The 27,699-nt window shown below is 43.9% G+C and overlaps 1 protein-coding gene across 3 annotated transcripts; it reads left to right on the top strand.

Moving 5' to 3' along the window:
* LOC149313401 (insulin receptor substrate 2-like) lies at nucleotides 1-27,387 on the top strand. 3 transcript variants are annotated; one of them, XM_089519044.1, is made up of 3 exons: nucleotides 1-3,938; nucleotides 17,722-17,772; nucleotides 24,095-27,387. In XM_089519044.1, the coding sequence occupies exons 1-2, from the start codon at nucleotides 704-706 to the stop codon at nucleotides 17,727-17,729; spliced, it is 3,243 nt and encodes a 1,080-aa protein (XP_089375170.1). In that variant the 5' UTR covers nucleotides 1-703; the 3' UTR covers nucleotides 17,730-17,772; nucleotides 24,095-27,387. The 3 variants fall into 3 exon arrangements, with proteins under 3 accessions (XP_089375170.1, XP_089375171.1, XP_089375172.1); XM_089519045.1 differs by having other exon boundaries at nucleotides 17,722-17,777; XM_089519046.1 differs by lacking the exon at nucleotides 17,722-17,772 and having other exon boundaries at nucleotides 2-3,938.
* Nucleotides 27,388-27,699: the final 312 nt, after the last annotated feature.

Below are 27,699 nucleotides of genomic sequence, written 5' to 3'. Positions count from 1 at the left end.
GGGCGTGGCTAGGTAGAGACGCCATAAGCGGCGAGCCAACCATAGCCGGCGTATTTGTCGGAAGGAGGGGCTCTCTTCCGGACTATTGGTGGAGCCGGTTGTCTTTTAAGGAGGCGAGAGGATGAAAGGCGAGGAAAGGGAGACAGGTAGCCTAAGGGATGGTGAAGGAATAGACGGGACCAAGTGGGCGTGGCTAGAGAGAGGGAAACGCCAGGTGGGCCAATGACAGCCGGCGCCCTTGACGGGAGGAGGGGCTCTCTTCCGGTCTATTGGCGGAGCTGGATGTCTTTTACAGAGGCGAGAGGATGAAAAGCGAGGGAGGGGAGACAGATAGCCTGAAGGGGGGTGGAATAGAAGGGACCAAGTGGGCGTGGCTAGGGAGAGGAGCCATAAGCGGCGAGCCAATCACAGCTGGCACCCTTGACGGGAGGAGGGGCTCTCCGCCAATCTATTGGTGGAGCCGGGTGTCTTTTACGAAAGCGAAGGAGGGGAGCGAGCGAGTGAGTATTTGTGAGTGCGTCCGTTGAGAGGAGAGGGGAGCGCGCGCGCGCTGTAGCGCGGGGCTGGTCGGCCGTTGGGTCACGTGTTGTTTTGCTCTCGGCGGCGGAGCCTGAGGAGGAGGAGGAGGCGACGTCCGTGGTCCTGAAAGGAAGCTGAGGAACAGGTGCCGCCCTGGAGCAGGCTGTGGCGGTGCGGAGGAAGGATGGCCAGGCCCTCGGGGACGACGACAACGACGGAGACGCCGCCTCACAACAACAACCACCAAAACAACCACCAAAATAACAATAACAACCCTGCTCCTGCTTCTCCTGCGCCGCCAACTGAAGAGGCAGTGCCGCCTCCTCCTCCTGGGGTCCAGAAGAGTGGCTACTTGAGGCGGCACAACAAGCATGGCCACCGGCGCTTCTTCGTCCTGCGGGTGCCTCCTGAGCCCTCCTCATCTGCCCGCCTTGAATACTACGAGAGCGAGAAGAAGTGGAGGGGAAAGGCGGCCTCCTCGTCGCCGTCGTCGAAGCGTTGCCTGTTGCTGGGATCATGCCTGGCGGTACACAAGCGTGCCGACGCCCGGCACAAGCACCTGATCGCCCTCTACACCCACGAGGAGTACTGGGCCTTGGCAGCGGAGAGTGAGCAGGAGCAGGAGGCCTGGTACCAGGCCATCGCACAGATCCTTCGCAGCCACGGAGCTCCAGCCTCCCTCTCCCCAGCAGAGGACCGCAGCGAGGAAGAGGAGGACGAGCCAGGCTCCTACAGCGAGGTGTGGCAGGTGTCAGTGCGGGCAAAGGGCCTGGGCCAGAGCCGGCAGCTCTCAGGGCTTCACCGCCTGTGCCTGGCCACGCAGACAGTGGCCCTGGTGCGGCCCAACTGCCGGCGCCCCAGCGCCTCCCTCCAACTCATGAACATTCGGCGCTGCGGCCACTCGGACAGCTTCTTTTTCATGGAGCTGGGCCGCTCAGCCTTCACGGGGCCTGGGGAGCTCTGGATGCAGGCCGACGATGCTGTGGTGGCCCAGAACATCCACGAGACCATACTGGAGGCCATGAAGGCCCTACGGGGGGAGCCTCACGAGTTCCGGCCCAGGAGCAAGAGCCAGTCCTCCGCTTCCTCTTCCTCCTCGGGGGGCGCCCTCCCTGCCACTGTCACCGGAGCCGGGCTCGCCTTCATGTGCAGCCGGCCCATCTCCGTCCCGGGGCCTCGGCGCCACCACCACAACCACCACCACCTGCCTCCTAGCCAGACGGGCCTCCTCCGCCGGTCAAGGACTGACATCTTGGCCACCACCACTGCCAGGACCACCATCACCAACAGCAATGGCAACCGAGGGCGTACGACAAGCGAGGGGGATGGCTGTAAAGTTGGCTTGCTCTCTGGAAGCCCCTTGAGCCTCAAGGCTGCCCAAGCCCCCCTCAGCCACTCACACTCTCTGGCTATGGCCTGTTGTCCCCTGCCTGGCCCATCAGCCACGCAATCCAGTCGCTCTCTGGCCTTGGGGCACTCACCCTCCTTAGTGTCCAGGCTGGGCCAGCAGACTTCCAGTTGCAGCGCCTCGGCCTCCGGCTCCCCTGGCGATCCTGCTGGTTTCGTGGCCTTGGATGACCTGGGCTCCTCTTTGACCATGAACAGTAGCAACCCCAGCAACACCCCAGAGACGCCTCCTGGCCAGGAGCTGGACAACTGCATGGCCATGGAACGGGGACACTTCCATTACCACCCTTGCCTTTGTGAGGGCGCCGGAAGAGACAGGGCTCTCAGGAAGCGTACCTACTCATTGACGACACCAGCACACCATTGTTTGGTGCCGCTTTCCTCAGCCTCTCTGGATGAGTACACGCTCATGCGGGCCACATTAACCACCAAAGCGTCCTCCTCCCCTTCCCCAAGGATAACCTCTGCTCCTTATCATGAGGATTACTGTGATGTGGACATTGGATCTGGGGGCACCAGCAGCAGTAGCAGCTTACACCTTGGCTGCAGCGGGGGTAAGGAGGAAGGCTACATGCCCATGGCCCCCAAGGCAGTATCAATTTTGCCAGTGCAGGATGGTTGTGATAGTTACCTGTCTCTGAGTCCTGCTAGAGTGTCACCACCTGGACAAGTTTTGTACCCTCTCTCTTACAGGATCAGCAGTGAGAGCTCCTCAGATGACAGCGGCTACATGCACATGTGGGGCACGGGCACTGGTCTGTCTGGGGAGAGCCCAGATGGGAGGCCAGCCAGCGGTGACTATATCAACATGTCCCCCTTGTTGTTTCCTCCTTTGTGTAGACCTTCTCCTTCTGCCTCATGTGATGGTTTCAACAAACAGGGCTCTGGAAAGCAGTCCAGCTGCGTCTGTAGCCCTTCCCAAGCCTACTGGAGCCAGCCAAATGCTCTGGGTGAAAGAAAGAACAGTGACCAATATGTGTTTATGAGTTCCCCAGAAGGGAGACTGAACCACATTCCCAAAGCAGAAGTCAGCCACACCACAATGCCTTTACCCCTGCGCCACAGCCGAACAGAGTATTTCCTCAACCAGCAGGAAGGCAGTGACCAACTCAGTCATCATTCCCTGGGGTTGTTGCTGCCCAGCATGGATGAGCCCCCCACTTTAAATGAACCCCAGAGTCCCAGTGGGGAATATGTCAACATTAGCTACTCTCAGGGACCACTCTGTGACAGCTCCACCTTCTTGCTTGGCTCCAACTCCAGTGGTCGCAGCAGCTCCCTTAACTCCAGCTATACAAACACTAAATCGGATGGGTCACGGTCAGGTGCCATTTCAGTGGAGTCCTTGGAGGAAGTGCTTTTGCCAGACGCCTGCCCTAGCCCAGGGCACTTTGACAAGCCTTATGTAAAGGTAGGAGGGACACAGGGGGCTTGCCTTTCCAGCCCACTTTCAGAGGCTGGTGACTATACAGAGATGCTTTTCACAACAGCCACTGCTCCACCCCAGCCCATCTCACATAAGCCGGAACCGGTTCGTGTAAGCAGCCCAATTGCTGGACTGAAGCGGCTTACGCTTTCTGGGTTGGAGACCTTTATCTTTACCAGTCCTCCTCCTGATCCCAATCATGGAGCCAAAGTCATCCGTGCTGACCCTCAGGGACGCCGCAGACACAGTTCAGAGACGTTCTCCTCCACTACCACTGTGACCCCTGTTTCTCCTTCTTTTGCACACAATCCCAAGCGACACAACTCTGCCTCTGTGGAAAATGTGTCCCTCAGGAAAAATGAAGGCTTAGTGGAGGAACAAAACAGCAGCCCCATGTGCCGGGAGACCTCTGCTGGCTTCCAGCAAGGCCTCAACCATATTGCTCTTGGTGCATTAGAGGGAGACCATCTGGCAAATGCTTATAAAGGCAAGCACAAAGGCACACATCCTCTCAATGGGAGTATTGATGGTACTTATACCACTACAGATTTCCAGACCTGCAGTCTTAATGAAGCTTCAGTAAAAGGTATATTTCTTTAGCTTTCTTTTCTTCTCCATGCCACTCATAACTAATGGGTTTTTGAAGTAGTGACCAAGTAGTAAGAAAGAAAAGACAACATTGAGGGCCTCTACTCATTAAAAACCTTTTATAGAACTTGCTGGCAGATGCTAGTTTAACATTAACCAAAATGTAAATGCTAGTTTAACATTAACTAAATGTATATGTGTGAACCTCAGAGTTTCCTGAATTAGTGCAGACTATGTAATTTTCATATAGTACAATAACATCCAAAATCAACAAAACAATGATAGCTTTTTTGGTTCAACCAAAGTACACAAAATATATGTTGCAATTTTTCGAGGCTCCACTGGTTTCTTCATCAGGCAAAAAAGTGTTTAAAATCATACAGGAGGGGGGAAAATGATGTTGTTAGTCACAAGCCTGCATTTTGTTAAGATGTGGCTGTTCTCACTTCAGGTAATTTAAAGCCTTTCCTCCTTCTCCTGGCTTTATGGGTACACCAAGAAATGGGGAAAAAAAATTCCATTAGCAAGACAAAGGAGATTATCAGGCCAGGGATGCGACAAGGTTGGGAGCGAAGTAGAGCACACTTCCATCTTTCTCCCATCCTTGTCCTGATCATACGAAAACATTTCAGAGATGTCAAGCTTATCCTGTCATTGAAGTGAAATTGTATTAATGCAAACTCCCATTAATACAAAATGCCAGGACAATTCCACTTCCGTGATGGGACAATGACAGGAAAGGCGCAACGTCATCTGAAAGCCTTTCGCCTGATCGCAGTCAGTCACACTTTCTGGATGGGACAATGTCCAGATAAGCATGACATCATGTGAAAGTCCTTCCCACAATGGCGCGGGAAGGATAGGGAAAGGATGGCACATCTCCCATCTGATAATCTCCAAAAAGAGATGCTCCTCTTGAAATCCAAGTTGCATCTGTTCTTAATTTTCATATAGATTTTCAAGTTTGTAATGAAAGTGCTACCAGCGTGGTCTAATTTCATGGTCCTTTAGGCTGCATGTTTCACACACTTACTAGGAGTAAATAAATGCCTAAGAAAGCTTTGCAGGATGAACACTCAGTGTGTTTGTATATTGTTATTACTGTTGTTGTCGCTGAGTGTCTTTTGCTGTGAGAGTCTCAGTCATGTGTCTGTTCACCTCACATCTGACTTTTTTTCTCTATGCATGATTACTCCAAATGAAGCACTGCTGTTGTAAAACTATTAAATTATTCTGACACAAAATATGCAAGATTTGGCATTTGTGACTGAGGTTTCAAATAAATACAGTACTTAACACTCACGTAAGGATAAAGAGGGAACATGAAAGAAATGGTCAGTACTCAACTGGCAATCTGAAAATAGCAAAGATAATTTCTTGCAGGTCTAAATACTTGGGAGGAGGTAGGTGTCCCTAGCATCATGCAGAATGAAGTGGCAGTAGATTAAATTGCTGAACTCACCAGCATCTGCCTTTGGAATTTGAGCATATTATTACTTCAGTCAGCCAGATGTCTTAGAGAACAGTTTTTTCTCCAGTGTTCTACAAAAGGTGACTTTTAAGAACATGATAGGCTTCCAAATAGTGTACATGAGATAAGCAAGCACAATCAAGCACATGATTTTTAACAGTTAATGTTGTAATTAATGTTTATAATGTTATAAATAGTGTGTACCCAGCCAGAGTACCGTACTATCTCGTCCCATGGATGAGATAAAAATATCTAGCATTATTCTTTAATCTGTAATAATGAAACGACAATGGAAAAATGCAGAGCTTTACATTTTCTGTACGATTTCAAACCTCAGCCCCATCAGGGGAAGCCCTAAAGATTCTTTTTTTCCTCCTTTTCTCTCCTCCTGAACCTTCTTTCTCACTGAGTAGCCTGCAAGGTTTCAGTTCCAGTCTGGCAATAGTACCCAAGAAGAGGAAAGTAGATAGAGGTAGGCTGCAGTATTTTGTTTCAACTTTCCCTAGCCCCTGTATAAATGGGAGTCCTGTTCATTTAGGTGACTGAGCAAAGGATGAATTTTAACAAGAAGAACAGGTTAGTGAGAATGATAGTAACATTCAGTAGTACTTGCTGGCCTGAAGAAAATAGAGACTGAAGATAATGTTTTTTTGGGGGGGTTGTTTAGTTATTGTTATTCCTTATTTCCACAGTGGCCTATTTTTCCCCAGTTACTTCTAAATAATTGTAATTAGTTTGTACTAGTGAAACCTTTATGAGCACATATATTTTCCTCTATATTGCCCCAATGTAAATGTGAGAAACATTTCCATATGTAAAACTATTTCCTTGTCAGGTTCAAAACATTGTCCCATGATTCAACATGAGTTATTGGCAGGAAAGCAGAGTCCAAAAGATTACAGATAATAGTTAATACATTGAATCTAGAGCCTCATAAAGCTATCAGCTATTCACATCATTATTGAGTTCTTCACTTTGCCAATTCCAAATGCTTTTCAAGCAACCTTTATTGGACAAAGCAGTCATGTTTTTCCAGAGCTATGCCAATTCTAACCTGGCTTCTAAACAAAGTAATACAATTAATACAATGATTTCAAGTAAAACACTATGTTTTTATTTTAAAAACAGGGCTGCCAGTCTGAAACAACGCTATACCTGTGTGGATTTTCTTGTAGCCCTGTTCAGACAAAACAAACATTTTAGTATTGGCAGGTCTGATGCAGGGAACAAGATGCAACATAGTGTTTGAATACTTCTGTGCATTCTCTGCAATTTGGTCAGAAAAAAATCTTCCTTATTTTGATTGTACTGATACTGGCACCACATAGGCAATGGAAAATAATGACATTTTCTTAAGGAAATTGCTTGTGTATGAAATGCCTTTAGACTAAGATACACACAAACACACACACTAAGATCAGCAGGCACTTGTTCTAGTTCCAGCTGGACTGCTTCTATTGCCATGTGCCCTGGGGAGGGAGAGGCCAGCAAAGCAGACTTGTTTCAGGTTTGTACCCTTCCAGCTTAAACCCACATCTTCACCCCATCCATTTTTGGTCAGTTGTCCCATGGAGCTAGGGTTGCCATAAGTCAGGACCTCCAAACCGGGACAAATGTGGGACAAATGTAGGGCAACATTTTCAAATGTAGGACACTTTTAAATGGAGGACACGCAAAAAATGGAGGACTTTTTAAAATGTTAATATGCATGCATGTTTTTTAGGCATGATCAAAATGGAGGACATTTTGGCATTATTCCTAGACAGATGGCAGAAATGGACTTGCCCTCGGGTTCAACTGTACTTCTCAGAAGTGTGTACTTGGGCAAGGGACTGTGGCTTTTCTTCACTGCGCATGAGTTTGTAAAAATCACAGCAAATTACATTGGCCGTGCCTCAGAGACTTGTTGATATCAATATCACCACCACCATCATCATCACTATAATTGTCCAAGAAAGGCAGATTTGTTAGCATTCAAAGCGCCATAAATAAACAGAAAATGTACTTGCATATATTTAATAATAAAAAATAATGGGGAAAAAATAAAAAAAAACAAGGCAAGGGTGTATATATTTAATAATAAAAATTAATGTAATAAAATAAAAACAAGAATAATAAAAATCAATGAAATAAAATAAAAAAGCAATAATAAAAATCAATGAAATAAAATAAAATAAAAATCAATAATAAAAATTAATAAAATTAAAAAAACAAAAAATATTTTATATTTTTAAAATTACTGTAATTAAAAAAAAACCCCAAGGCAGACCTGAAATGGCCACAGACTCACTTTTCCACCTCCTCCTCCTCTTCATCCTCCCCATCTCCTCTTCATCCTCCCCATCTCCTCCTTTTCATGCTCCCCATCTATCTCCTCCTCTTCATCCCCCCATCTCCTCCTCTTCATCCCCCCATCTCCTCCTCTTCATCCTCCCCATCTCCTCCTCTTCATCCTCCCCCTCCTCCTCGGCGCAAGGGCTCCTTGGGAAGCCCCACGCGAGGGCGCGCAAGTGGGGGATGCGTGCGCGCTGCTGCTGGCCCATGCTGCAGCCGGGGCAGCGCGCGCAAGGGAAGAGGAGCCCGTCCCCTTTGGCCAGCTGGCCAATGGTCGGCTGGCCCAAGGGGACGAGCTCCTCTGTCATAGCCCCGCACATGGGTGGGAAAGCCCCACCGCGGGTGGCGCGGCGGCGGTGCTGGCGAGGAGGAGGAAGGTGGCGCTGCCCAGGAGCAGGAGGGCGGCGCTGCCCAAGAAGAGGAGGAGGAGGTGGTTTGGCGGCCAACCGCATTAGCGGCCACAGCAGTGGCCGCATGAGCGGGGGCCCGGAGCCGGGACAAAGGCTGGGGTTGGGGGGAACCGGACCAGGGCAGGCAGGGGGGCCCCAAAAACGGGTTTATCCCGGGGGCCACCAGGATATGGCATCCCTACATGGAGCGGATCCTGAAAATGTGTTATGTTTTGTTGTTAATGTATTTTGGTGTTAGTTACAAGCAGCCTCATAAGTACGGTACTGGTATCTTGAAAGGAAAGATTTAAACTTCTGAGTAAATAAATAATAGCCAAATATTTCTATATGTTGCCTCCATTTCACCAAAGTTATATGTATATAAGATGTGATCTTGCTTACCTTCTGATCATATTGAAACTGGACAGGATAAATGAGCCAATGAAAGGGGGAGATAGTTATTATTTATTATTATTATTATTATTAACCTTTATTTATAAAGCGCTGTAAATTTACACAGCGCTGTACATACAATCTTTTAGTCAGAAAGATAGGCGCATTACAGACCGCCTAAAAGCGGTGGTCTGCCGGCGCTGCTGGTTGCTCCGCGAGGGAGCCGTAGCAGCCAAACCGCGCGGAGCAAAAAAGAAGCCCCAAAATGGCGCATCTTCCCACGGCATGGTTATGACACCGTGAGGTACCAATGGCGCACTCACGACGTCATAAGCGCCGCACAACGTGCAGACGCTATGTGTCCAGCACATAATAATGGCGGCGCCTGTGTGTATAGGGCGCTGCCATTATTATGCCCCTGTCACATGCTAGGGGTGAGGCAGGTGTGGACGCTAGGTCCCTGGCCAACCCCTAGCATGTGATGGGCACACCTCAAGAGCCCGTCTGTAACGGGCCATAGTTCTTTCCTTTAAGAGTCCTTGCTGATCAAATATAAGTGCTTGGTAAGAACTGGAATGGCTTGTTTCTTAAATACTCAACCCCTTAAATTGGCACAGGGCTACAGCCACAAAGAAGGCAAAATAAGGCTATTAAAGATTAAAGGTTCAATCTTTATCTTTAAATGAAATTTTCCTCCAGTTACAAAATTGATAGCGCTGTGGTAAAACTTCAGCTGAGCATTGAAAAATACAGTTTAGGTATCAAGAGAAAAGGGCAGGCAAAGTTACCAAGCAAAGATAAACACAGCAAATATAAGAGTTTTACATACAAATGACTTTCAGTACAGTAATTGCTAGTCCCTTACATTGGATAGTTTCAGAAACACTAATTTAGATAAAAACAACATTTGATCCCACTGGAGGGAAAAAGAATTGCCTTAAATCTAAGGTGTTTATCAGACGGGGTCTTTGCAGCTCAGATCTGGGGCATCTGCGGATTGGGCCATTCGCATTCACGTGATAACGAGAATGTATTTTCATACCTGGTAGCTTTAAATGTGAGCCCCTTCCGCGGGACTTCCGAACTGAATCCTCCCTGGCTCCTCATTTTGATGCGTTTTGGCGAGTGCACTAAATAAGGGATTGGCGCGATTCGCGTTGGGACTCTGTTCAATCTCACTGTGAATCGGTCTGGTGTGGAATCCCAATTTGCTTGTGCTCCTGAACACCATTGTTATTAGGGATAATATACTTTGAAACAAAACTGTATTTTTATTGGAATTACTGTGTGAAAAAGCAGGCTGTTTAAAATGTTGAAACCTAGCCTTAGAGAAGAAAGCTTATATTCCTTCTGGTCATAGTGTAGACTCCTAGAGCCATTTTAGTTAACCACTTAATTAAATAATTGAGTATTTAATTGTAGTATTGTACTCTCTTTTGTACAACTGATTTATCATATTCCTTTTTTAATGTTTAGTTTTGTATCTGTTTATCTTTTTGGTCTGTAGGGGAAAAGCCTGAATGGTTGTTGCACAATTAAAAGAGCGGCTTAAATCTAAGTATTCTAGTTTAACTACTTTGTGGGTCTTTGCCTGTTTTAGTTCATTGGAAGTTAGGAGATAAACAACACAATTTTTGTTCACCAAAGCATGAGACTCTGAAGCATGAGAATCCAATAACTTGCCAGCAAGACTGGAAAATATTTCAAATTCCTTCAGTCTTTAGCGGCCGATGGCATGGAGCTGATTGAATATGCGAAATTCCTAAGCACACCATTACATTTGTAGTTTCTGCAGTAACTAGGTGCCTGAGGTTTTCCATTCCTACAATCTAGCTTAATTTAAAATAACATATAGAAAAGAATAAACATTTGCTGTGATATACTACTAATTTCCTTTTTTTCAACACATTCTCTTTTTTGCTTATTTTGGTCCAAAACACACTGCAGAAATAATCCAGATTCAGACTGCTTTAACTGCCCTGGCTCAATGCTAAGGGGTTCTGGGAAATGTACTTTTGTGAGACATTTAGCCTTCTCTGTCAGAGAATTGTGGTGCCACAATAAACTACAGTTTCCAGAATTCCCTAGCACTTAGCCAGGGCAGTTAAAATGGTCTCAAACTGGATTGTTTCTGCGGTGTGTTTTTGACCTTTGGTCAAAAGGTAAAGGTAAAAACCTGTAATAAGCTTACTTTAGATGGTAAAATAGAAATGTAAAGTAGGCAAATTACTAGATTATTTATTGGTTTTATATCCTCCTTTCTCCCAAAAATGGGATTGATCCCTTTTTTATTAGATGAAAGAAGGCATCTTCTTTTATAAAATAATAGAAAAATACAATTTAAAAAATAAAAACACTATTAAAACATAATTAAATGAGATATTTGAAGGGATGTCATACTGAGGAGGAAACAAGCTTGTTTTCTGCTGCTCCAGAGAACAGGACCCAGAGCAATGGATGTAAGCTACAGGAAAAAAAGATTCTACCTCAACATTAGGAGGAACTTCCTTACAGTATTGGCTGTTCAACAGTGGAATAAACTCCCTTGGAGAGTGGTGGAGTCTCCCTCCTTAGAGGTCTTTAAACAGAGGCTGGGTGGACATCTGTCGGGGATGCTTTGACTGAGAGTTCCTGCATGGCAGGGGTTGGACTGGATGGCCCTTGTGGTCTCTTCCAACTCTACGATTCTATGATTCTAAGATGCACAGTTAAAAACAACTAAACAATTTTAAAATATATCACTAAGAGAAGTATAACATGCAGCTGGTCACAAGCCATGTCAACAGGAAGAGATAAATTGTCAGTTTATTGAAAGGTAATAATTTTCTGGGAGGTGGGGAATGGACATATTCTTTTAGGATACATTGTAATGGAATATTTGTATTTTAATCTGGAGCTTTAATTTTTAGAAATATTGTTTGTTTTGGCAATGCAGTGAGTCTGATCAGGTTCACTGTTTTGGCCACCTGCAGGTTGTTACAATTTGAAATACAAATCCCATAAATCTAAACTGATATTTAATATTTTGCTCCTCATTCATAGAAAGTTAATTATAAAGGAGGGGTTTTTTTATTTGTAAGTGGCTTTGGATGTAATTTCTTGTACACAGTACTCTTTTTATGCTTAATTTAAAATGAGCTGAAAGTTGAATGATGAAGCATTATGGCTCAACTCTGTCTTATGGTGCAAGGAAGGGCATAGGATGATCCAGGTTCCGTAACTAGATTGCTTACATGTTTTAGGATGTGATGGAGAGGAACACAGTGGATGCTGGTGGCTCCACCATCGGTGGGTTGTGAATCCATTCCAGGCTTTTGTCCAATTTTAAAAAAGATATCAGAGTGCTGAATTTGGTTTGCTTGTAGGTTCAGCATCTTGCATGGTTCTTCCAGAATTTGGACTAAAACGTAGAGCAGATTCATTGCCCCACTGACTGCATGATTTTTTCTTTGTGTTGTGAATATGTAAAGAAATCTTTGAAAAAGGGTGAAACAATAAGGTTGTATTATCCTTTTCAGGAGAAGAATTGAATCATATGTGGGGCAATATAATTTATTTTAATTCATTATTTTTAATTAAAGAAGCTGAAGTCACTTGAAATGCTGAAACAACTTTTAAAATTCAAATCTAGCTCATGCAAACAGGAAATTTAGCATTTGTGATAAATGTTTGAAGATCTTTTTATAATGATTTCAAGGAATATGCAAGTCAAAATACTTTTTACTGCTCTAATAGAATCCTTTTCTAATGATTTCAAGGAATATGCAAGTCAAAATACCTTTTAGTGCTCTAATAGAAAATCCATCTGCACTAAGCCTGTGATGTTTAATCACAGAAGTAAAGAATTGAAAGGGACCACAAGCATTCCCATCCCCTACCAAGGCAAGAAATCCTAAAAACAGAGGCTGGATGGCCGTCTGTCAGGCATGCGTTGATTGAGAGTTTCTGCATGGCAAAATGGGATTGGACTGGATGGCCCTTGTGGTCTCTTCCAACTCTAAAGCCTAGCATTCTGATAGGTGACAACCTAGTCTCTCTCTTAAAACTCTCTAATGAGGGGAAGTCATGAGCAGCTGTCAGACAGCCTACCATCAGGATGTTCTATGTGATCCTAAAATGCTGTCAGTTATTGTTGCATGCCTTCAAATTGTTTTCAAATTATGGCAACCCTAAAGCAAACCTATCATGGGGCAATCTTGGCAAGATTAGTTCAGAGGAAGTTTGCCATTGTCTTCCTCTGAGGCTGAGAGAGAGTGACTTGCCCAAGGTTACCCAGTGGGTTTACATGGCCAAGTGGGGAGTCAGACCCTGTTCTCCCGAGTCCTAGTCCAACACTCAAGCCTCAACACCATGCTGACTCATCTAAACCCTACCAGAAGTAATCTGTAGAATTATGGAAATTTCCTCCATGCCAAGATCAACCATCTCATCTAACAAAGGCTGGATCTGCACTGCAGAAATGCAGTCAGATCTCTATATCCACAGATTTTTAATGCATAGATTCAACCATCCATGCCTTGAAAATATTCCCAATAGATTTTAAAAATCCCAAAAGCAAATCTTGATTTTTCTGTTTAATATGAGGGTCACCATTTCACCATTGTGATTAATGAGACTTGAGCATTCATGTATTTTGGTATCCACCAGGGATGGGTGGGCTTGAGCCAAACCCCAACAGATACCAAGAGTGTATTGTAATCCAGTTTGACACTACTTTAACTGCCATGGCTCAATGATATGGAATTCTGGGAATTGTAGTTTATTGTGGCACCAGAGCTCTCTGACAGAGAAGGCTACTTGTCTCTCGGCATTTAAAGTAGTGTCAAACTGGATTATTTCTTCATTGCAGATGCAATCACTGGAATCATATTTATTTTATTCATGTATTTATTTGCTATCCCACCTTCATCCAAATATGGAACCCAAAGCAGTTTACAGTGTAAGCTAAAACAAAATAGCTAAAACAATGTATAATCCAAAAAAATTAAAAAACCAAACCAATGTAATTAAAATATCAATTTAAAACAATTAAAACACATTTAACATACAAGGAAGGTTGTTCATCCATTAAATATCTTTATGCCCTTGGACCCTCTCCCAAGGTACAGTAGCATGACTGTTCATTCTCCTTCGCTGTATCTTCAACCTTGGACCAATGGAAAAGCTATTCCAAGAGTCATCTGTGGTGCGTGTTTCATCAAAAAAAAGGAAAGACAATTTTAATATTGCTTCAGAAATGTATGTATGTATGTATGTAAATACAATAGATAACTTGCTAAAACATATATGCTTCAGGTGGAGTCCAATAAATATCTAGTTAGAATTCAGTCCCATGGGGTACCTCCAGGAAGCCCAAATCATTAAAATTCCTTTAATTGAGTTGCGGTGTTATTATGAGCATTTGTCATAAACATAATGACTACAGTCAGGGGAAAGGATCCTGTAGGCCTGTTCCAGACTTGGGGGTTTCCTGGTTGCCTCCTGCTTCCTTCCCAAAGCACCACAGAAATGAAGCAGACGCTGGTCCAGAGATGTCATTTCTTTCTCACCTTGCACATTCCTAGTTGTGGAAGGTGAGATAGAGAACTTCAGCAAGATCCTCAGGTGTAGTTGCAGCTGGAGAAGCTCCAACCACAGCTTCGGACAATGTCAAATCTAGCGACATTGAGAGATGTAGACAGACTGACTTGGGCAGGGGTTCTTCCATTGAGACCATACACACACACACACACACACACACACACACACACACACACACACACAGCCTTCTTTGAAAGGACTGAATATACATTTTTTTGTGATTATAACCATGAGAGTTTCTGCTTCTGTAGAAAGCAAGTGGATCACAGCTGTGTTATGTTGAACATTCAGACAATTTTAAACAAATGAGTTTATCACACAAGGTTTTAAATCTATTACAGCTAGAGAGTAGTAACTCTGGCAATACTTATTACATGTCGTCTTCATTTCATCACTGCTTTGCTGTTAGGGGATCCCTTTTCATTGATGGGGCTTCCAAACATGAAGCTGTAGCATTTGTTCTAAAAATGTAATAACTTCTTCACATGGCAGTTCCAGTATTGAGCAGACATGTGGTGTCCTCTCTCCCATCCTCCCTTCCCTTCCCCATTCCAGAGCAGGCTGTTTTTTTAAACTTTCTTTTGTCTCCCACCACCAGATATAGAAGTCTCTCCTTGTGAGGAGATTGTCATTTCTTGTTTGGCAGGCAGGAGGGTGGAGAAGTTGGCTTCTCTCCCTCCCACCCGACCTGCCAAAGAAGATATACAGGCTCTCCTCACGAGGAGACTGTCAGCGAGGTGGGGTTAAGGAGGAATGAGGAAGAGAAAGTGTGAGTACCTTCAATGGTGCAAAAAGCCCCATTGCAATATTGAAAAGAAGTGTAACTCCAGGTAAAACAAAGGTTTGTGTGATAAAGTACAAAGTAACATGCCTTTAGGCTACAGTCATATGGGACTGAATTCATTGGATCTTGTGTAGACTTAGAAGATTGTGATTTTAAAATATTTTTAGGTGTTATAATTCTTTAATTTTGTGACTCGGTGACAGGATTTGCACATAGTAGGTAAGAGAAAGATTTCTGGCTTGCTTGTTTAAAAGCATTTAACTCAAGTATAGTTAATAAATTCTGTTTAATCTTCTTTACCTGTGTCTGGAAATGCAGGATTTTTGTACTTCATTAAAGCTATTAATCAAAGATCATGTATAGTCACCCCTCCTTTCTCGGGGACTTGAGGTCTGCGGTCTTCAATATTCACGGAGGGGTGACCTCCGTTATTTCCAATGGGGTGCGTGCTTGCGGGCATGCACCCCATTCAAGACTATGGGGCTAAAATATTCTTGAATCTCAGTTTACATTGGGGGGGGGGGGGTCCAGAACGAATCCCCCATAAAAACGGAGGACCAACTGTAGTCTTACTGTAATATGAACAATCTTAATTGCACTTAAATTTTACAATACTCTGATTGTCTTGTACAAAGTCTAGGACTTTTTTTGGACAAAGACTAGGTGATTGCAATCACTGGGTCAGAGAGATTTCATATGCACAAGTACAGACAATGATAATTTCTCATAGCCTGGAAAACTTACATTTTGGGCTGAAATGCTTAGAATCTCCCAGTCAACATATCCATGGCTATACTAGTTGCAAGAGGCCAAAAAAACCTAAAGACACCAGATCCCATCCAATCTTGGAAGTTAAGCAGGGTCGGCTCAGGTTAATATTTGGATAAGAGACTGCCAATGAATACCCAATGCTACAGACTCTGTTTCAGAGGAAGGAACTGGCAAAATCACCTCCAAATATACCTTGCCTAAGAAAACCCTATGAAATTCAATGGGCCACCATAAGTTAACAGGCAACTTGAAGGCGTGCGCGCACACACACTCACACTAGAATTTTTCAAACTGTCATCCAAGCAAATAACCTTCCTGTGTCCTGGAAACATTCCATGCTCCATTGTACTTTAACGGTAATTGGGTAGCATCACAAAGAAGCTGGCACTGTTGAGCTGATTAATATGTGTGGCAAGAGAGAGATTCTGTTCAAATAGAACGGAACCTCTTTTTGAATTCTTGGTCAAATGTTTCCTGTTGGATTATGTCTTTCAATGATGATTTTATATGCAAAGCAGGAAGCTTTGTCAGAAACAATGGTGCTGAGTGATTGAAATATTTCACTACTGGTTTTTTACATTTGGCATTTATAATGTCATATTTATTTCCATTCCTCCCCAGAGTGTCTGGATGCTTTGTAAAATGCAGTAGGGCTTTGCTGCATATTGTCAACATATAATGATTAGGAGTATGAATCCCAATAATAGAATAATTAGAAAAATGATGAGGAGTATGAACTTTTTGTGTTGTACTTGATGTGGGATTATGAGCCCATGTGAAAAGAATGCAGCTTTTCATGAAGGCTTCGTCAGCTGAAATTCTCCTTCCTTAGAGGTCTTTAAACAGAGGCTGGATGGCCATCTGTCAGGGTTGCTTTGATTGAGTTTTCCTGCATGGCAGGGGGTTGGACTTGATGGCCCTTGCCATCAACTCTATGATTCTGTGATTCTATGATTCTATGAAATTCCCTTTTGCACACAACTATTAAAGCTTTTTCATGCAGTGACCCAACTGGTTGGTACAGCTGACTTGAGAACATAGGTCATAATCCTGAATGATGCTCACTGTCCTGTCTGATGCAGCTTCTCAGCACCTGTGCACACCTCCAGCATGTTTGCTGGTGATCTGGGCAGATAACATTGCTCTTTTTCTCCTAGTTGCACCACTGTAGCCAAATCCTGCTTGAACACCCTTTACTCTCCTCCTGCCGTTAAATGGCAGTGCATGTTGGCAATGCAAAACTGTTTGACAAGGGTGGAAGGGTTATGAAAGTGGGTACTGAATGCCTCCTTGTTCAATGAAATTAAAGGGACATACTGTTATGTAACCTTGGACACATGAGCATGTATCACCAATAGGATTCAAACTGACATTTGGGTCTGTGATAAGGTTCATATCTGTTGCTGCATAACTTGCTTAAGTTGGCCACTGCTCATAAGCAAGTACAGGCCACCTTCTCTCTATGTGAGAGAAAAGCCCATCAAAACATTGGCCAGAATTAGAGAAAGCCGGTGGTCTTCTGCTTCTGTGGGATACTCTGGTCTTCATGGCCTCTGCTCCTGCAGCACTCTGAGTTGAATGGGAGCTCTGCCAGTGCTGGAGAGACCCTGACTCCACTGGGCTGCCTGGACCAGGAAGTTTGGGGAAGGAGGGGGATCTCTTGGTCATTTTTCCACATTAGGGGATGTTCAGCCCTCCTCATCCCATTGGGTCTCAGAGGCCTTTTTTAATCCTGGCAGTGACCAGGCATCACAGATTGTGGCAAACAGGCTAAAAGCACCCCCTTGGAGGTTTGGGGGGTGCTGTTGTCCATTTGGGGGCAAAAGACGTTATATCCCCTAGATTTGGGGCAGGCGCAGTGAACTAAGCGATTACAAAACTCATACTTTGTTCCCTTCTACTGTGGGCAGAGTGCTTATAAATCAAAAGTGACTCCTAAAATGAGTCTAAAGGCCTAAAAGTGGTGGCAAAACGCTACTTCAACATATTTGTCTCCCTGCCCTGCTCAACATAATAAGTAGGACCCCAAAGCTTACTTTTTTCCCCTTTCTTTTTCCAGTTTGTTAAGAGTTGTTGCCATGTTGATTCCAACGAACAAGAGACAAAGTTGGTAAGGTACTGATTTTTATCAGCTTAGTTTATGTTTATGAAAACCTAGATTTTTATGGAAACATACTGTGTACTTAAAGGTGAATTTATGGTTTTTTTCCCAAAGGAAGGGGGGAGGACTATTATGGGACAAACAGTTGCTGTTCTGTTTTCTAGAGGGGGTGTCCCCCTTTCTCATGCCCATAAACCTCAGCCCAGGAATTCATGTCTGAGAACAAACTCAGAAATTGAATAGATGGGCTGTTGATGGCAAATGTGAAACCAAACAAGGGAGTTGTTAAAATAGAGATAAGCTACAAACAGGAGTGGGCAGTTTCAGCAGGTTTGGAGGCACCCGTTTTCTTCCCTGGAACCCACCAAGGCCAAACTGGCTGTCAAAAAGAAAGAAAGAAATCCGGGATGTGGCTGGAAATCTGCTGCTGGTTTTGAAAAATAGTGTTTTCTTGAAGCTAAACAGTGCAGACAAGCCCTACAACATATTTAAAAGGTGAATTTGCAACTCTGAGAGGCTTCCAGGAAAAGTAGTTCAAAAAGGGGTAGCCTTCAAGGGTAACATGCATTCTCTGTGTCTTTAGGGACTGGGGAAATGGAATCTTCAGGTTCTTCTTGCATTGTCATGCTTTAGGGATTTGAATGATAATAAAGAGTAGGATTTTGAGGGAAACAGGGAAATATATAATTACTATGATATCACAAACAAACTCTTCCCACAAATGCAATGATTGCAAGTTTCAGGAAATGAAACATGGAAATGGAAATTACAATTAGATAGAGAGTTCTTTCATGACAGGGAGTTGGACTGGATGGCCCTTGTAGTCTCTTCCAACTCTACGATTCTATGATTCTATTAATCTAGAACTGCCACTCTGACTGCTCCCTACCCCATCCCAAACACATCACCATGGTGTCCTGTATTAAAGGGAAAATACACCTTCCCAGGCTTCACACACAGTCACAATCACACACACACAAATGGAACCCATTCCAGAATCCTTTCAATCTGACACATTTCAGTCTGGACCCATTCTGGAGAGGACCGTGTCAGGGTGATCTCCTCTAGTATTCAGACTTTGGCTGAGCTATATGCAGAGCTCTAATATTAACAGTACGTACTTGTGGAAGAGTCATGAACACTAGCTGCTATATGTAGCTGCATAAAGTTAAAATATATGTGTTTTTTCAATGACTGAAGTGAACCTTTCTTTTAGTTATGTATTAGTGTACGTTGCAATCCTTACTTTCCACACGTGAGTTTTAGTGCTGGTGAGATTTACTAATATTTTTTTGAGTTTGTCACTGTGACAAAATGTTGTTAATCAAAGCACTTTGGCTTCATGTGACTAGTGACATCTTGAACTAGGGCCTTCAGCAGAGACTATACTGTTTGTGGTGGCTGCTGCTTGTAAGATAACAATAGGTTATTTTTAACGTATTGAGCTTTCAGTCTAGACAGAGAAAAGTTAACAGGCACACACAAGGGAATTAATTATGTGTCATGCTTAATTCCCTTAATGCAAGTGACTGGTTTTTCATTTGTGCTGCCGTAGTCAACCATGATTAGTTGCCATATTGCTATGCTGAATCGGTAATAACTGCTGGATCTCAATAGCCATATTACTGATGCTAAATTTATTGTTGAGAAATGTAATATTTATATTTGTTTATATTATTTGTGTGTGTGTGTGTGTGTGTGTGTGTGTGTATTTGCATGGGTTGCACAGAAAGAGCAAAAATTTAATTGCTAGTATGGGATACGTACCATGGTAATTAATCTACCTTTCCCTTGCTTCTTAGAATCCATAATTGTGCATCTACTTTGTAAAATATTAAATGTTAACGTTTGTTATCCTGCCCAGAATTCAGATCAGGACAACCAAACACCTAAATGTCACTTCCATGTGCAGATGTCTTTTTTTTTTTTTTTTTTTTTTTTGGGAGGGAGGGGGTTGGACAAGTTTTTTTAAGTCCAGGGAAAGCCCTTTTTTAATACGATATAATCAGAGCATTGGGGTGAAAAGGATTCGGGGGGGCCACACTCTCCCTACACCTACTGCACAGGGCTACCCACTTCAAATCAAGAAAAGACTATCATTCTGGATGTAGGACATCCATAGGAAACAAAATGATATATTTGACTGACATTCAGTATTACAGTTACAGATTTGTAACCTAGAATTACAGATCCATAAGTCGTCAGAAATACTCAGTAGCCTTACATTGCTGTACATGGCACTCCAGCCCAACTAATATTTGAAAATTGCAGGAAAAGCCGTGTTGACCGTTAAACAAAATGCAAAACAGGCATTGGTGATACCTTTATGAGACCAACAAGCAGGCACAAAAACGTTACACTGGCTTACAAAGCTCATTATACTCTTCTTCAGGCAAAAGGGACTCACACAAAAGCCTACAGGTCTACACCTATAGTTTGGGATTTTACAGTGAGTATTTTTCATGCAAGCAGAAAGCTGAGTCCCCACCTTCCCCCACAAAGAGAAATCAAGGAATAACAGGGACAACCCTTATCAAAAGAAGGCCGTAAAATCTAAGTTCTCTGTTGCAGCCATAAAGGTTCTTCTCTTGTAATTTGTTCTGATCCCGTCCAGGGAAGCCAAAATTCAAGTGAACATGTAACTAGAATTTGAAAATACTGTTGTTTGTCTTGAATTGTTCACAGCGACCTTAACCTCATGCAGGAAGCAATGAACCCTCTAATCACTAGTCAGAATTCTCTAAGACTGCATACCATCTCAAAGTGAAGGTCTGTTCAGAGCAGAGTGTTTTTCAGTGCAGATTTATTTGTGCAGCCTTGAAGAATCCTTCTTGGGTCTCCTTCTGGGTGAAAGCAGGGACGTAGCAGGGGGGGGGGGTTCTGTGGGGTCTGGATCCCCCCCTTCCATTAGATACAATGAATGGCATGTGCCACCATGCCACCACATCCAAGCCCCATTATAATGGTGGCACTTAGTCTGGACCCCTCCCCCTTCCCAAATTCCTGTCTACGTCCCTGGTGAAAGGTGGCATAAAAATTAAATAAGTATATATCCTCATGGTATACGTCATGTAACTTTATGTATACAGTGCACCCTTTGTTTACGCGGGGAATCCGTTCTGGACTCCCCCACGTAAAACAAATAACACGTATGCTCAAGCCCCATTTAAATGAATGAGGCTCATGCATGCGGCGGTGCAGCAGCGCGTGCTACAGGCGCACACACCATTCGTCCCTATGGGACATGCCACCCCTTCCTCCCCGCATAGCTTTCAGCGCATGCTGAACGCTGCGTAAAACGCGCCCGCAAATGACATGGGCGCACTGTGTATAGGCACAGTACACACCACCCAAAAAGGGTGGCCTCCCGGCACCTATTTTTCCGCCAGAGGGAAGCCACGGCCACCAAACTGTGTGGCTTCCTGCCAGCAGAAAAAGAACCCATAAAAAGCAGGTTCTTCTCAAGCCGCAGCGGTGGCATAACAAGTGCGCCAGTGATGCACTCATTATGTAAGCACCGCACAGCGCTTACATAACAATGGTGGCGCCCATGTATACAGGGCGCCGCCATTATTACACCCTCATCACGTGCAAGGGTTGTGGGGCGTGTGGGTGCTCAACCCCCCAGGCAACCTTAGCATGTGACGAGGGCTTCGGAAAGGCCCGTTTGTATCGGGCTTTAGCTACATAGTGGAGATGCTAAGAAACTCTGTTAGCGAATTGTGACGATGCGTAGGAACACTGTTAAGAGTTTCCCAATGCACATCAGATTCCCATCACTGCATGTTGACACTCCTTAGCTGGTTTCCAGATGCACAACAGGATTTATGTTCATTGGTCCCAGTGTACATTGGACCTAGTGTGCATCAGCACCATTATGCATTGGTTACTTCAGTGGCTTCCCTGTGTAGTGATGTTATAGCAGCCATTTACTGGATATGGATGTTACAGAACTGCCCAATTCTAATTCCTGCAGGCATAAGTCCACTAACAAAGGTGTAAGTCTCCAACAGGATTCTGGCCAATGTTTCTAGAATCCACAATTTTATGGAAGCACCACTGAATATGCTCTGACTTAATTCTTTGTAGAGTGGCAGGAGTTGAGCCCTTTTCAATAGTTAAATAGGGCTCAACTGTATAAGAGTACAGACCAGCAGTTGAAAATTAATTATTAGCATGTAATAATAATAATAATAATAATAATAATATGTTTTATTTATAGACCGCTATTCCGCGATGATCATAGCGGTGTACAGTAAAATCGTAATACAATACAAAATACAGTTAAAGGAGGGAGAAGTCTCGTCCTTCAGGCAGTCCCTGATGTTGCTCGGTCTGCCTGATGGCTCCCTCTGAGGCCGAGATGACAGTTGAGGAGGGAGGGGCCTCTTCCTTCAGGCAGTCCAAGATGTTGCTGGGTCTGCCTGACGGCTCCCTCTGAGGCCGATATGACAGTTAAAGAGGGAGGAGCCTCTTCCTTCAGGCAGTCCAAGATGTTGCTGGTCTGCCTGATGGCTCCCTCTGAGGCCGAGATGACAGTTGAGGAGGGAGAGGCCTCTTCCTTCAGGCAGTCCCTGATGTTGCTGGGTCTGCCTGATGGCTCCCTCTGAGGCCGAGATGACAGTTGAGGAGGGAGGGGCCTCTTCCTTCAGGCAGTCCCTGATGTTGCTGGGTCTGCCTGATGGCTCCCTCTGAGGCCGAGATGACAGTTGAGGAGGGAGGGGCCTCTTCCTTCAGGCTGTCCCTGATGTTGCTGGGTCTGCCTGATTGCTCCCTCTGAGGCCGAGATGACAGTTGAGGAGGGAGGGGCCTCTTCCTTCAGGCAGTCCCTGATGTTGCTGGGTCTGCCTGATGGCTCCCTCTGAGGCCGAGATGACAGTTGAGGAGGGAGGGGCCTCTTCCTTCAGGCTGTCCCTGATGTTGCTGGGTCTGCCTGATTGCTCCCTCTGAGGCCGAGATGACAGTTGAGGAGGGAGGGGCCTCTTCCTTCAGGCAGTCCCAGATGTTGCTGGGTCTGCCTGATTGCTCCCTCTGAGGCCGAGATGACAGTTGAGGAGGGAGGGGCCTCTTCCTTCAGGCAGTCCAAGATGTTGCTGGTCTGCCTGATTGCTCCCTCTGAGGCCGAGATGACAGTTGAGGAGGGAGGGGCCTATTCCTTCAGGCAGTCCAAGATGTTGCTGGTCTGCCTGATGGCTCCCTCTGAGGCCGAGATGACAGTTAAAGAGGGAGGAGCCTCTTCCTTCAGGCAGTCCAAGATGTTGCTGGTCTGCCTGATGGCTCCCTCTGAGGCCGAGATGACAGTTGAGGAGGGAGGGGCCTCTTCCTTCAGGCAGTCCCTGATGTTGCTGGGTCTGCCTGATCGCTCCCTCTGAGGCCAAGATGACAGTTGAGGAGGGAGGGGCCTCTTCCTTCAGGCAGTCCCTGATGTTGCTGGGTCTGCCTGATCGCTCCCTCTGAGGCCGAGATGACAGTTAAAGAGGGAGGAGCCTCTTCCTTCAGGCAGTCCAAGATGTTGCTGGTCTGCCTGATGGCTCCCTCTGAGGCCGAGATGACAGTTGAGGAGGGAGGGGCCTCTTCCTTCAGGCAGTCCCTGATGTTGCTGGGTCTGCCTGATGGCTCCCTCTGAGGCCGAGATGACAGTTAAAGAGGGAGGAGCCTCTTCCTTCAGGCAGTCCAAGATGTTGCTGGTCTGCCTGATGGCTCCCTTTGAGGCCGAGATGACAGTTGAGGAGGGAGGGGCCTCTTCCTTCAGGCAGTCCCTGATGTTGCTGGGTCTGCCTGATCGCTCCCTCTGAGGCCAAGATGACAGTTGAGGAGGGAGGGGCCTCTTCCTTCAGGCAGTCGCTGATGTTGCTGGGTCTGCCTGATCGCTCCCTCTGAGGCCGAGATGACAGTTAAAGAGGGAGGAGCCTCTTCCTTCAGGCAGTCCAAGATGTTGCTGGTCTGCCTGATGGCTCCCTCTGAGGCCGAGATGACAGTTGAGGAGGGAGGGGCCTCTTCCTTCAGGCAGTCCCTGATGTTGCTGGGTCTGCCTGATGGCTCCCTCTGAGGCCGAGATGATTATTTATATGTAAATAACTGCCAGGGTACAGCTCTACAATTTTGTTCTTATGCACACAAATTGTACGTGTGTTGAGTATAACATGTGAACACCCTTTATATCTACATCCCAAGTAAGGGAGAAGGAAATGTTTGTTACACCAGTGGTTCTGCTAACTGTAAATAGTAATGCCTGCAGGAAACATTGATGAGTCATTATGGAGATTAGACACTGCCTTTATTATCCTGTGCACAGAGCTAACTGATGCCAGTTGTTTCTGTTTCTTTTCAGATTGAAGAAGCATGTTTCACCATCATGAACCCGACGTCCATTTTTGAAGCTGCTTGCAGATTTTCACCCCAAAAGATTAAATCTTAAAACTACATTTTATGTAGCTTTCAGAACAGTTCTTTATTAAATTGAATAGGAACTGAACCATCGGGTTGTTTTGCAACACTGTGCTGCTGTTTGCATAAACGGTGCTCTTTTAGAACTTTGGACCTCTTCAGTTGGTGTATTGATTATGGCCATTACCTTTTCAACACAGATGAACTATACATGTTCTTCAGCATGGTGGGATGTTCCACTTGCACATGCTACAGCAGTGAAATATGGTGTTTAATTACTGGTGTCCTTTTAAACCTCTGCAGCACTACCTCAGATAAGAATGAAACTGGATTTGTATTGCATTGCCTAGCATTATTCTGTATCTTACTGCTGAATGCTGTACAGTCACCAACCTTATGGAACCTACAGTATCAAAAATAACAGAATGGGGCTGGTCACTTGCTTCTTAGTTACTAGCTGCTCTGTTAATTTATCAGGTAGCGATGAGGATGAGAAATTAAAGATTTTAAACAAACAGAAACTTGAAAGCTTAGATTCCTATGAATATATTTATGATCATTGTAAAACAAGCAACAGAACTTAGTATCATTAACTTTTACTAGGAAGTCATTGTTTACCTCTGACATATTTATATAATTGTCTCTATAGTTTTTTAAATGCTTCAGATTGCAAAGACGTTTCCTGCTTGCATTTATCAGCAATTGTTAATTGAATTTCTTGTAACCAAAAGTAACATCATGAAATGGAAGGGTCATAAAAGGCGTACAGACCAAAACCGTTGTTTTGAACAGAATACTACATCAAGAAGAATGAAATTTCCCATAAAAGGGACACCAAAAATTTGGGGAGAGAGTAAAAACCCCAGTCATTCTAACAAAAATTATTGAGAAGTACATGTACATGCTCAGTATTTTGAAGATGAATATCCTAACTGCTCTTTTTGCATTTACATTACAGCTTACATTGTCCTGGACCATATTCATCTTGTTGCTTCTAACTTGTATTTGATTAAAGAGGCTTTTAAGCAATACTTTTTCAAGAGCCTCCCCTAATCTTCATGTGACAATAAAAAAAAGAAAGCGTAACTAGAGTTGGACCTGGTCTTGGGAAAGCCAGGTTCAATTCCCAGGTGAGCAACCAAGCCTGTTGCCATTATGTCAGGCTTCCTCTGTCAGCCTAGCCTACCTGACAAGGTAGTTACTAAGATGGAGTGGAATATATACTCCACCTTGAACCCACTGAAGATAAGGCAGGATGTAAATACAATGAATAAGCAATCGGCACCATGTCATCAGAAATGCTTTACATTTTTAATTAAGGTACTAAAAAGAACTAGTGCCCTAATGCTCTAGTGCAAACTCATTTTGCTTCCGTGCTGAGCATTTGAATTGAAGATTGTATAGCAAGACATATCTGAATGTAATGTCCACCTTTAAGTGTTGCTTTGAAGGCCCGAAAGGAGAATATCATAATGAATATCTTGGTAAAAATTACAGAGATGACAACAAAAAAATCCTGTAATGTTAAAAACATAACTTCTCTGTCTCAGTTAATTGATTGAAGGTGATGATGCTCCCAGCCAATGAGAGAATTAAATATGACAGTTGTTCAAATCAAAAGTTAATTGTTGTATGAGATGAGGGAAGCTATTCGTTCCTAATGCCACAGTAATTGGGTAGATAGCATCTAAAATAAAGGCGAATATATATATATATTTACTACACATTTCATAAGAGGCATATGCCTCTTACATTCTTAATTTATAATGTTCAACCAAAATGTATAATAGATGTTTGCTATAAAAATGCCTGATTTTACCTTACATTTTGAATATTTTTTGCTATATATTTATGATTATAAGCAGAGTTTTTTCTCTTAGAGATATATAATTGTTCCTAGATATCAAGATACTAAATATATTTCTTGCCATTGTGATATGGCAAAACTCTTAACTTATCTTGCTCTGTCTTCCAATGTACACTATGTATATAGGAATAATCAGTGATGCTGCTAGGGAAGAGAAAAATGAAACTAGAATAGTGTATGTATTTAGTTTTTATTGATCCTGGCTGCTCTCCTTAATAGCCATATGCAATAAAATGTTATTTATTAATGGAACAATTTCTTTGAGGGCCTATGTGTTAACACTGAGGGTGGGGGATTTGATCAGGATTACCACATCAAAACAGATCTGAGGGTAATCTGGTTGAGACAAAGCCATTGGTGTAAAAGGATATTAATTGGTGGGTAGATGCAGCAAGTTTTCATAACAAAGCAAGTCTACTGTGAAATTATCCACTGTGGGGGACTTTCCTCCACAATGAGACCATCCAGTCCCCAGATATGTGTGCCCATTTCCCCATTCTTGGATGAAGCCAAAGCTGAAAATAGAGGCTTGCATAGGATGCCAATAAAGACAGACAAAGGAAGCACTTGTACAGAAGCAGCTACAGCAAGCTTCCCATCCACCAATTGTCCCAGCTAAACAGAGAGAGAGAAACCTTACCAGTTACCAAAGGAAAGCACGCAGTCTCACCTCTTACCACCTGAATATGTCAAGTTTAGGAGTCCATTGCTTCCTTTCTACTTGGATTAAAGACAAACTAATCTTTTGAAGCCCTTCCAGGCTATGCCAGGAAAGTTCTGTGAATTGTGCGGGTACTGATGGCAATCACCTTTGGTGATAAGTGCCATATCCACGACAGCCTGTTCTTTGTAGAGATTTATTTGTTTATTAGCTTATTCTTTATAATACAGCTATCAATAAATTTTACTAGTGGAAAAACATTACGAAGTGTTTTTAATGTGTGTGTGTGCGTGCGCGCGCGCATATTTATGTATTTATAGGGTGAAGTCAACGTAGTTTGCATTTACTGGTGAAAGTTTCTGTAAGCAGAGAAGCAACAGACATTTCCCTTCCTCCTGAAGCTCCCTGCTCCATAGGAACTGCCAACTAAAGGACAGTCTGTCAGTAGAAGAAAATTGGCTGGATTTTAACATTCAGGTTAGGTTACTGCAGTGTGCTCAATGTGGGGCTGCTTTGAAGATAATTAAGAAAATGCTCCTTCAAGCCAAATCAAAATGATATGAATTCAGTGAAATCATTGCTGACTTGCAACATTTTGGCAACTAAGCTACTATCACCATCACTTTTACCCTTGATGCCTCCAGGAATGGATTTCATGGTTTTTAATCTTCTTGTCTTTTCTTAAATTAAACCAGTTTGTACTTTGGAAGTCAGTTGTGTATTTGTTTACTAACGTATCTATTCCATTTTCCTTTAAAGAAACTCTGAGTCTGTCAGCCATGTGGAAAGCATATCAATAAACAATACCTAGCATCCTGTTCAATATTTATGAGATTGCAAGCCGGATTTACAATCTTGTAACTTTTGGGATTCACATTTACAAATGTTAATGACTGAATGTGACTCCCCAAAACATGCAGCTACATCAAGGGGTCTCTCCAGCTGCCCATCTCAATGCCCCACAGATGTGTCCAATGGTGTGATCTGCAGCACCTTGGAAACCCTTTGGTTAAGGCGCTGC

Source organism: Sceloporus occidentalis, unplaced genomic scaffold (assembly GCF_023333645.1).
Source record: "Sceloporus occidentalis isolate IW3139 unplaced genomic scaffold, rSceOcc1.0.p SCAF_4, whole genome shotgun sequence".
In the NCBI taxonomy this organism is placed as follows: domain Eukaryota; kingdom Metazoa; phylum Chordata; class Lepidosauria; order Squamata; family Phrynosomatidae; genus Sceloporus; species Sceloporus occidentalis.
Note: the sequence above shows the minus strand (reverse complement) of the source record. Positions and strands in the feature narration are given on the sequence as shown.

What these genes read in the sequence shown, in the direction of transcription:
- LOC149313401 (XM_089519044.1), top strand. Translation starts at nt 704, where the DNA reads ATGGCCAGGCCCTCGGGGACGACGACAACGACGGAGACGCCGCCTCAC.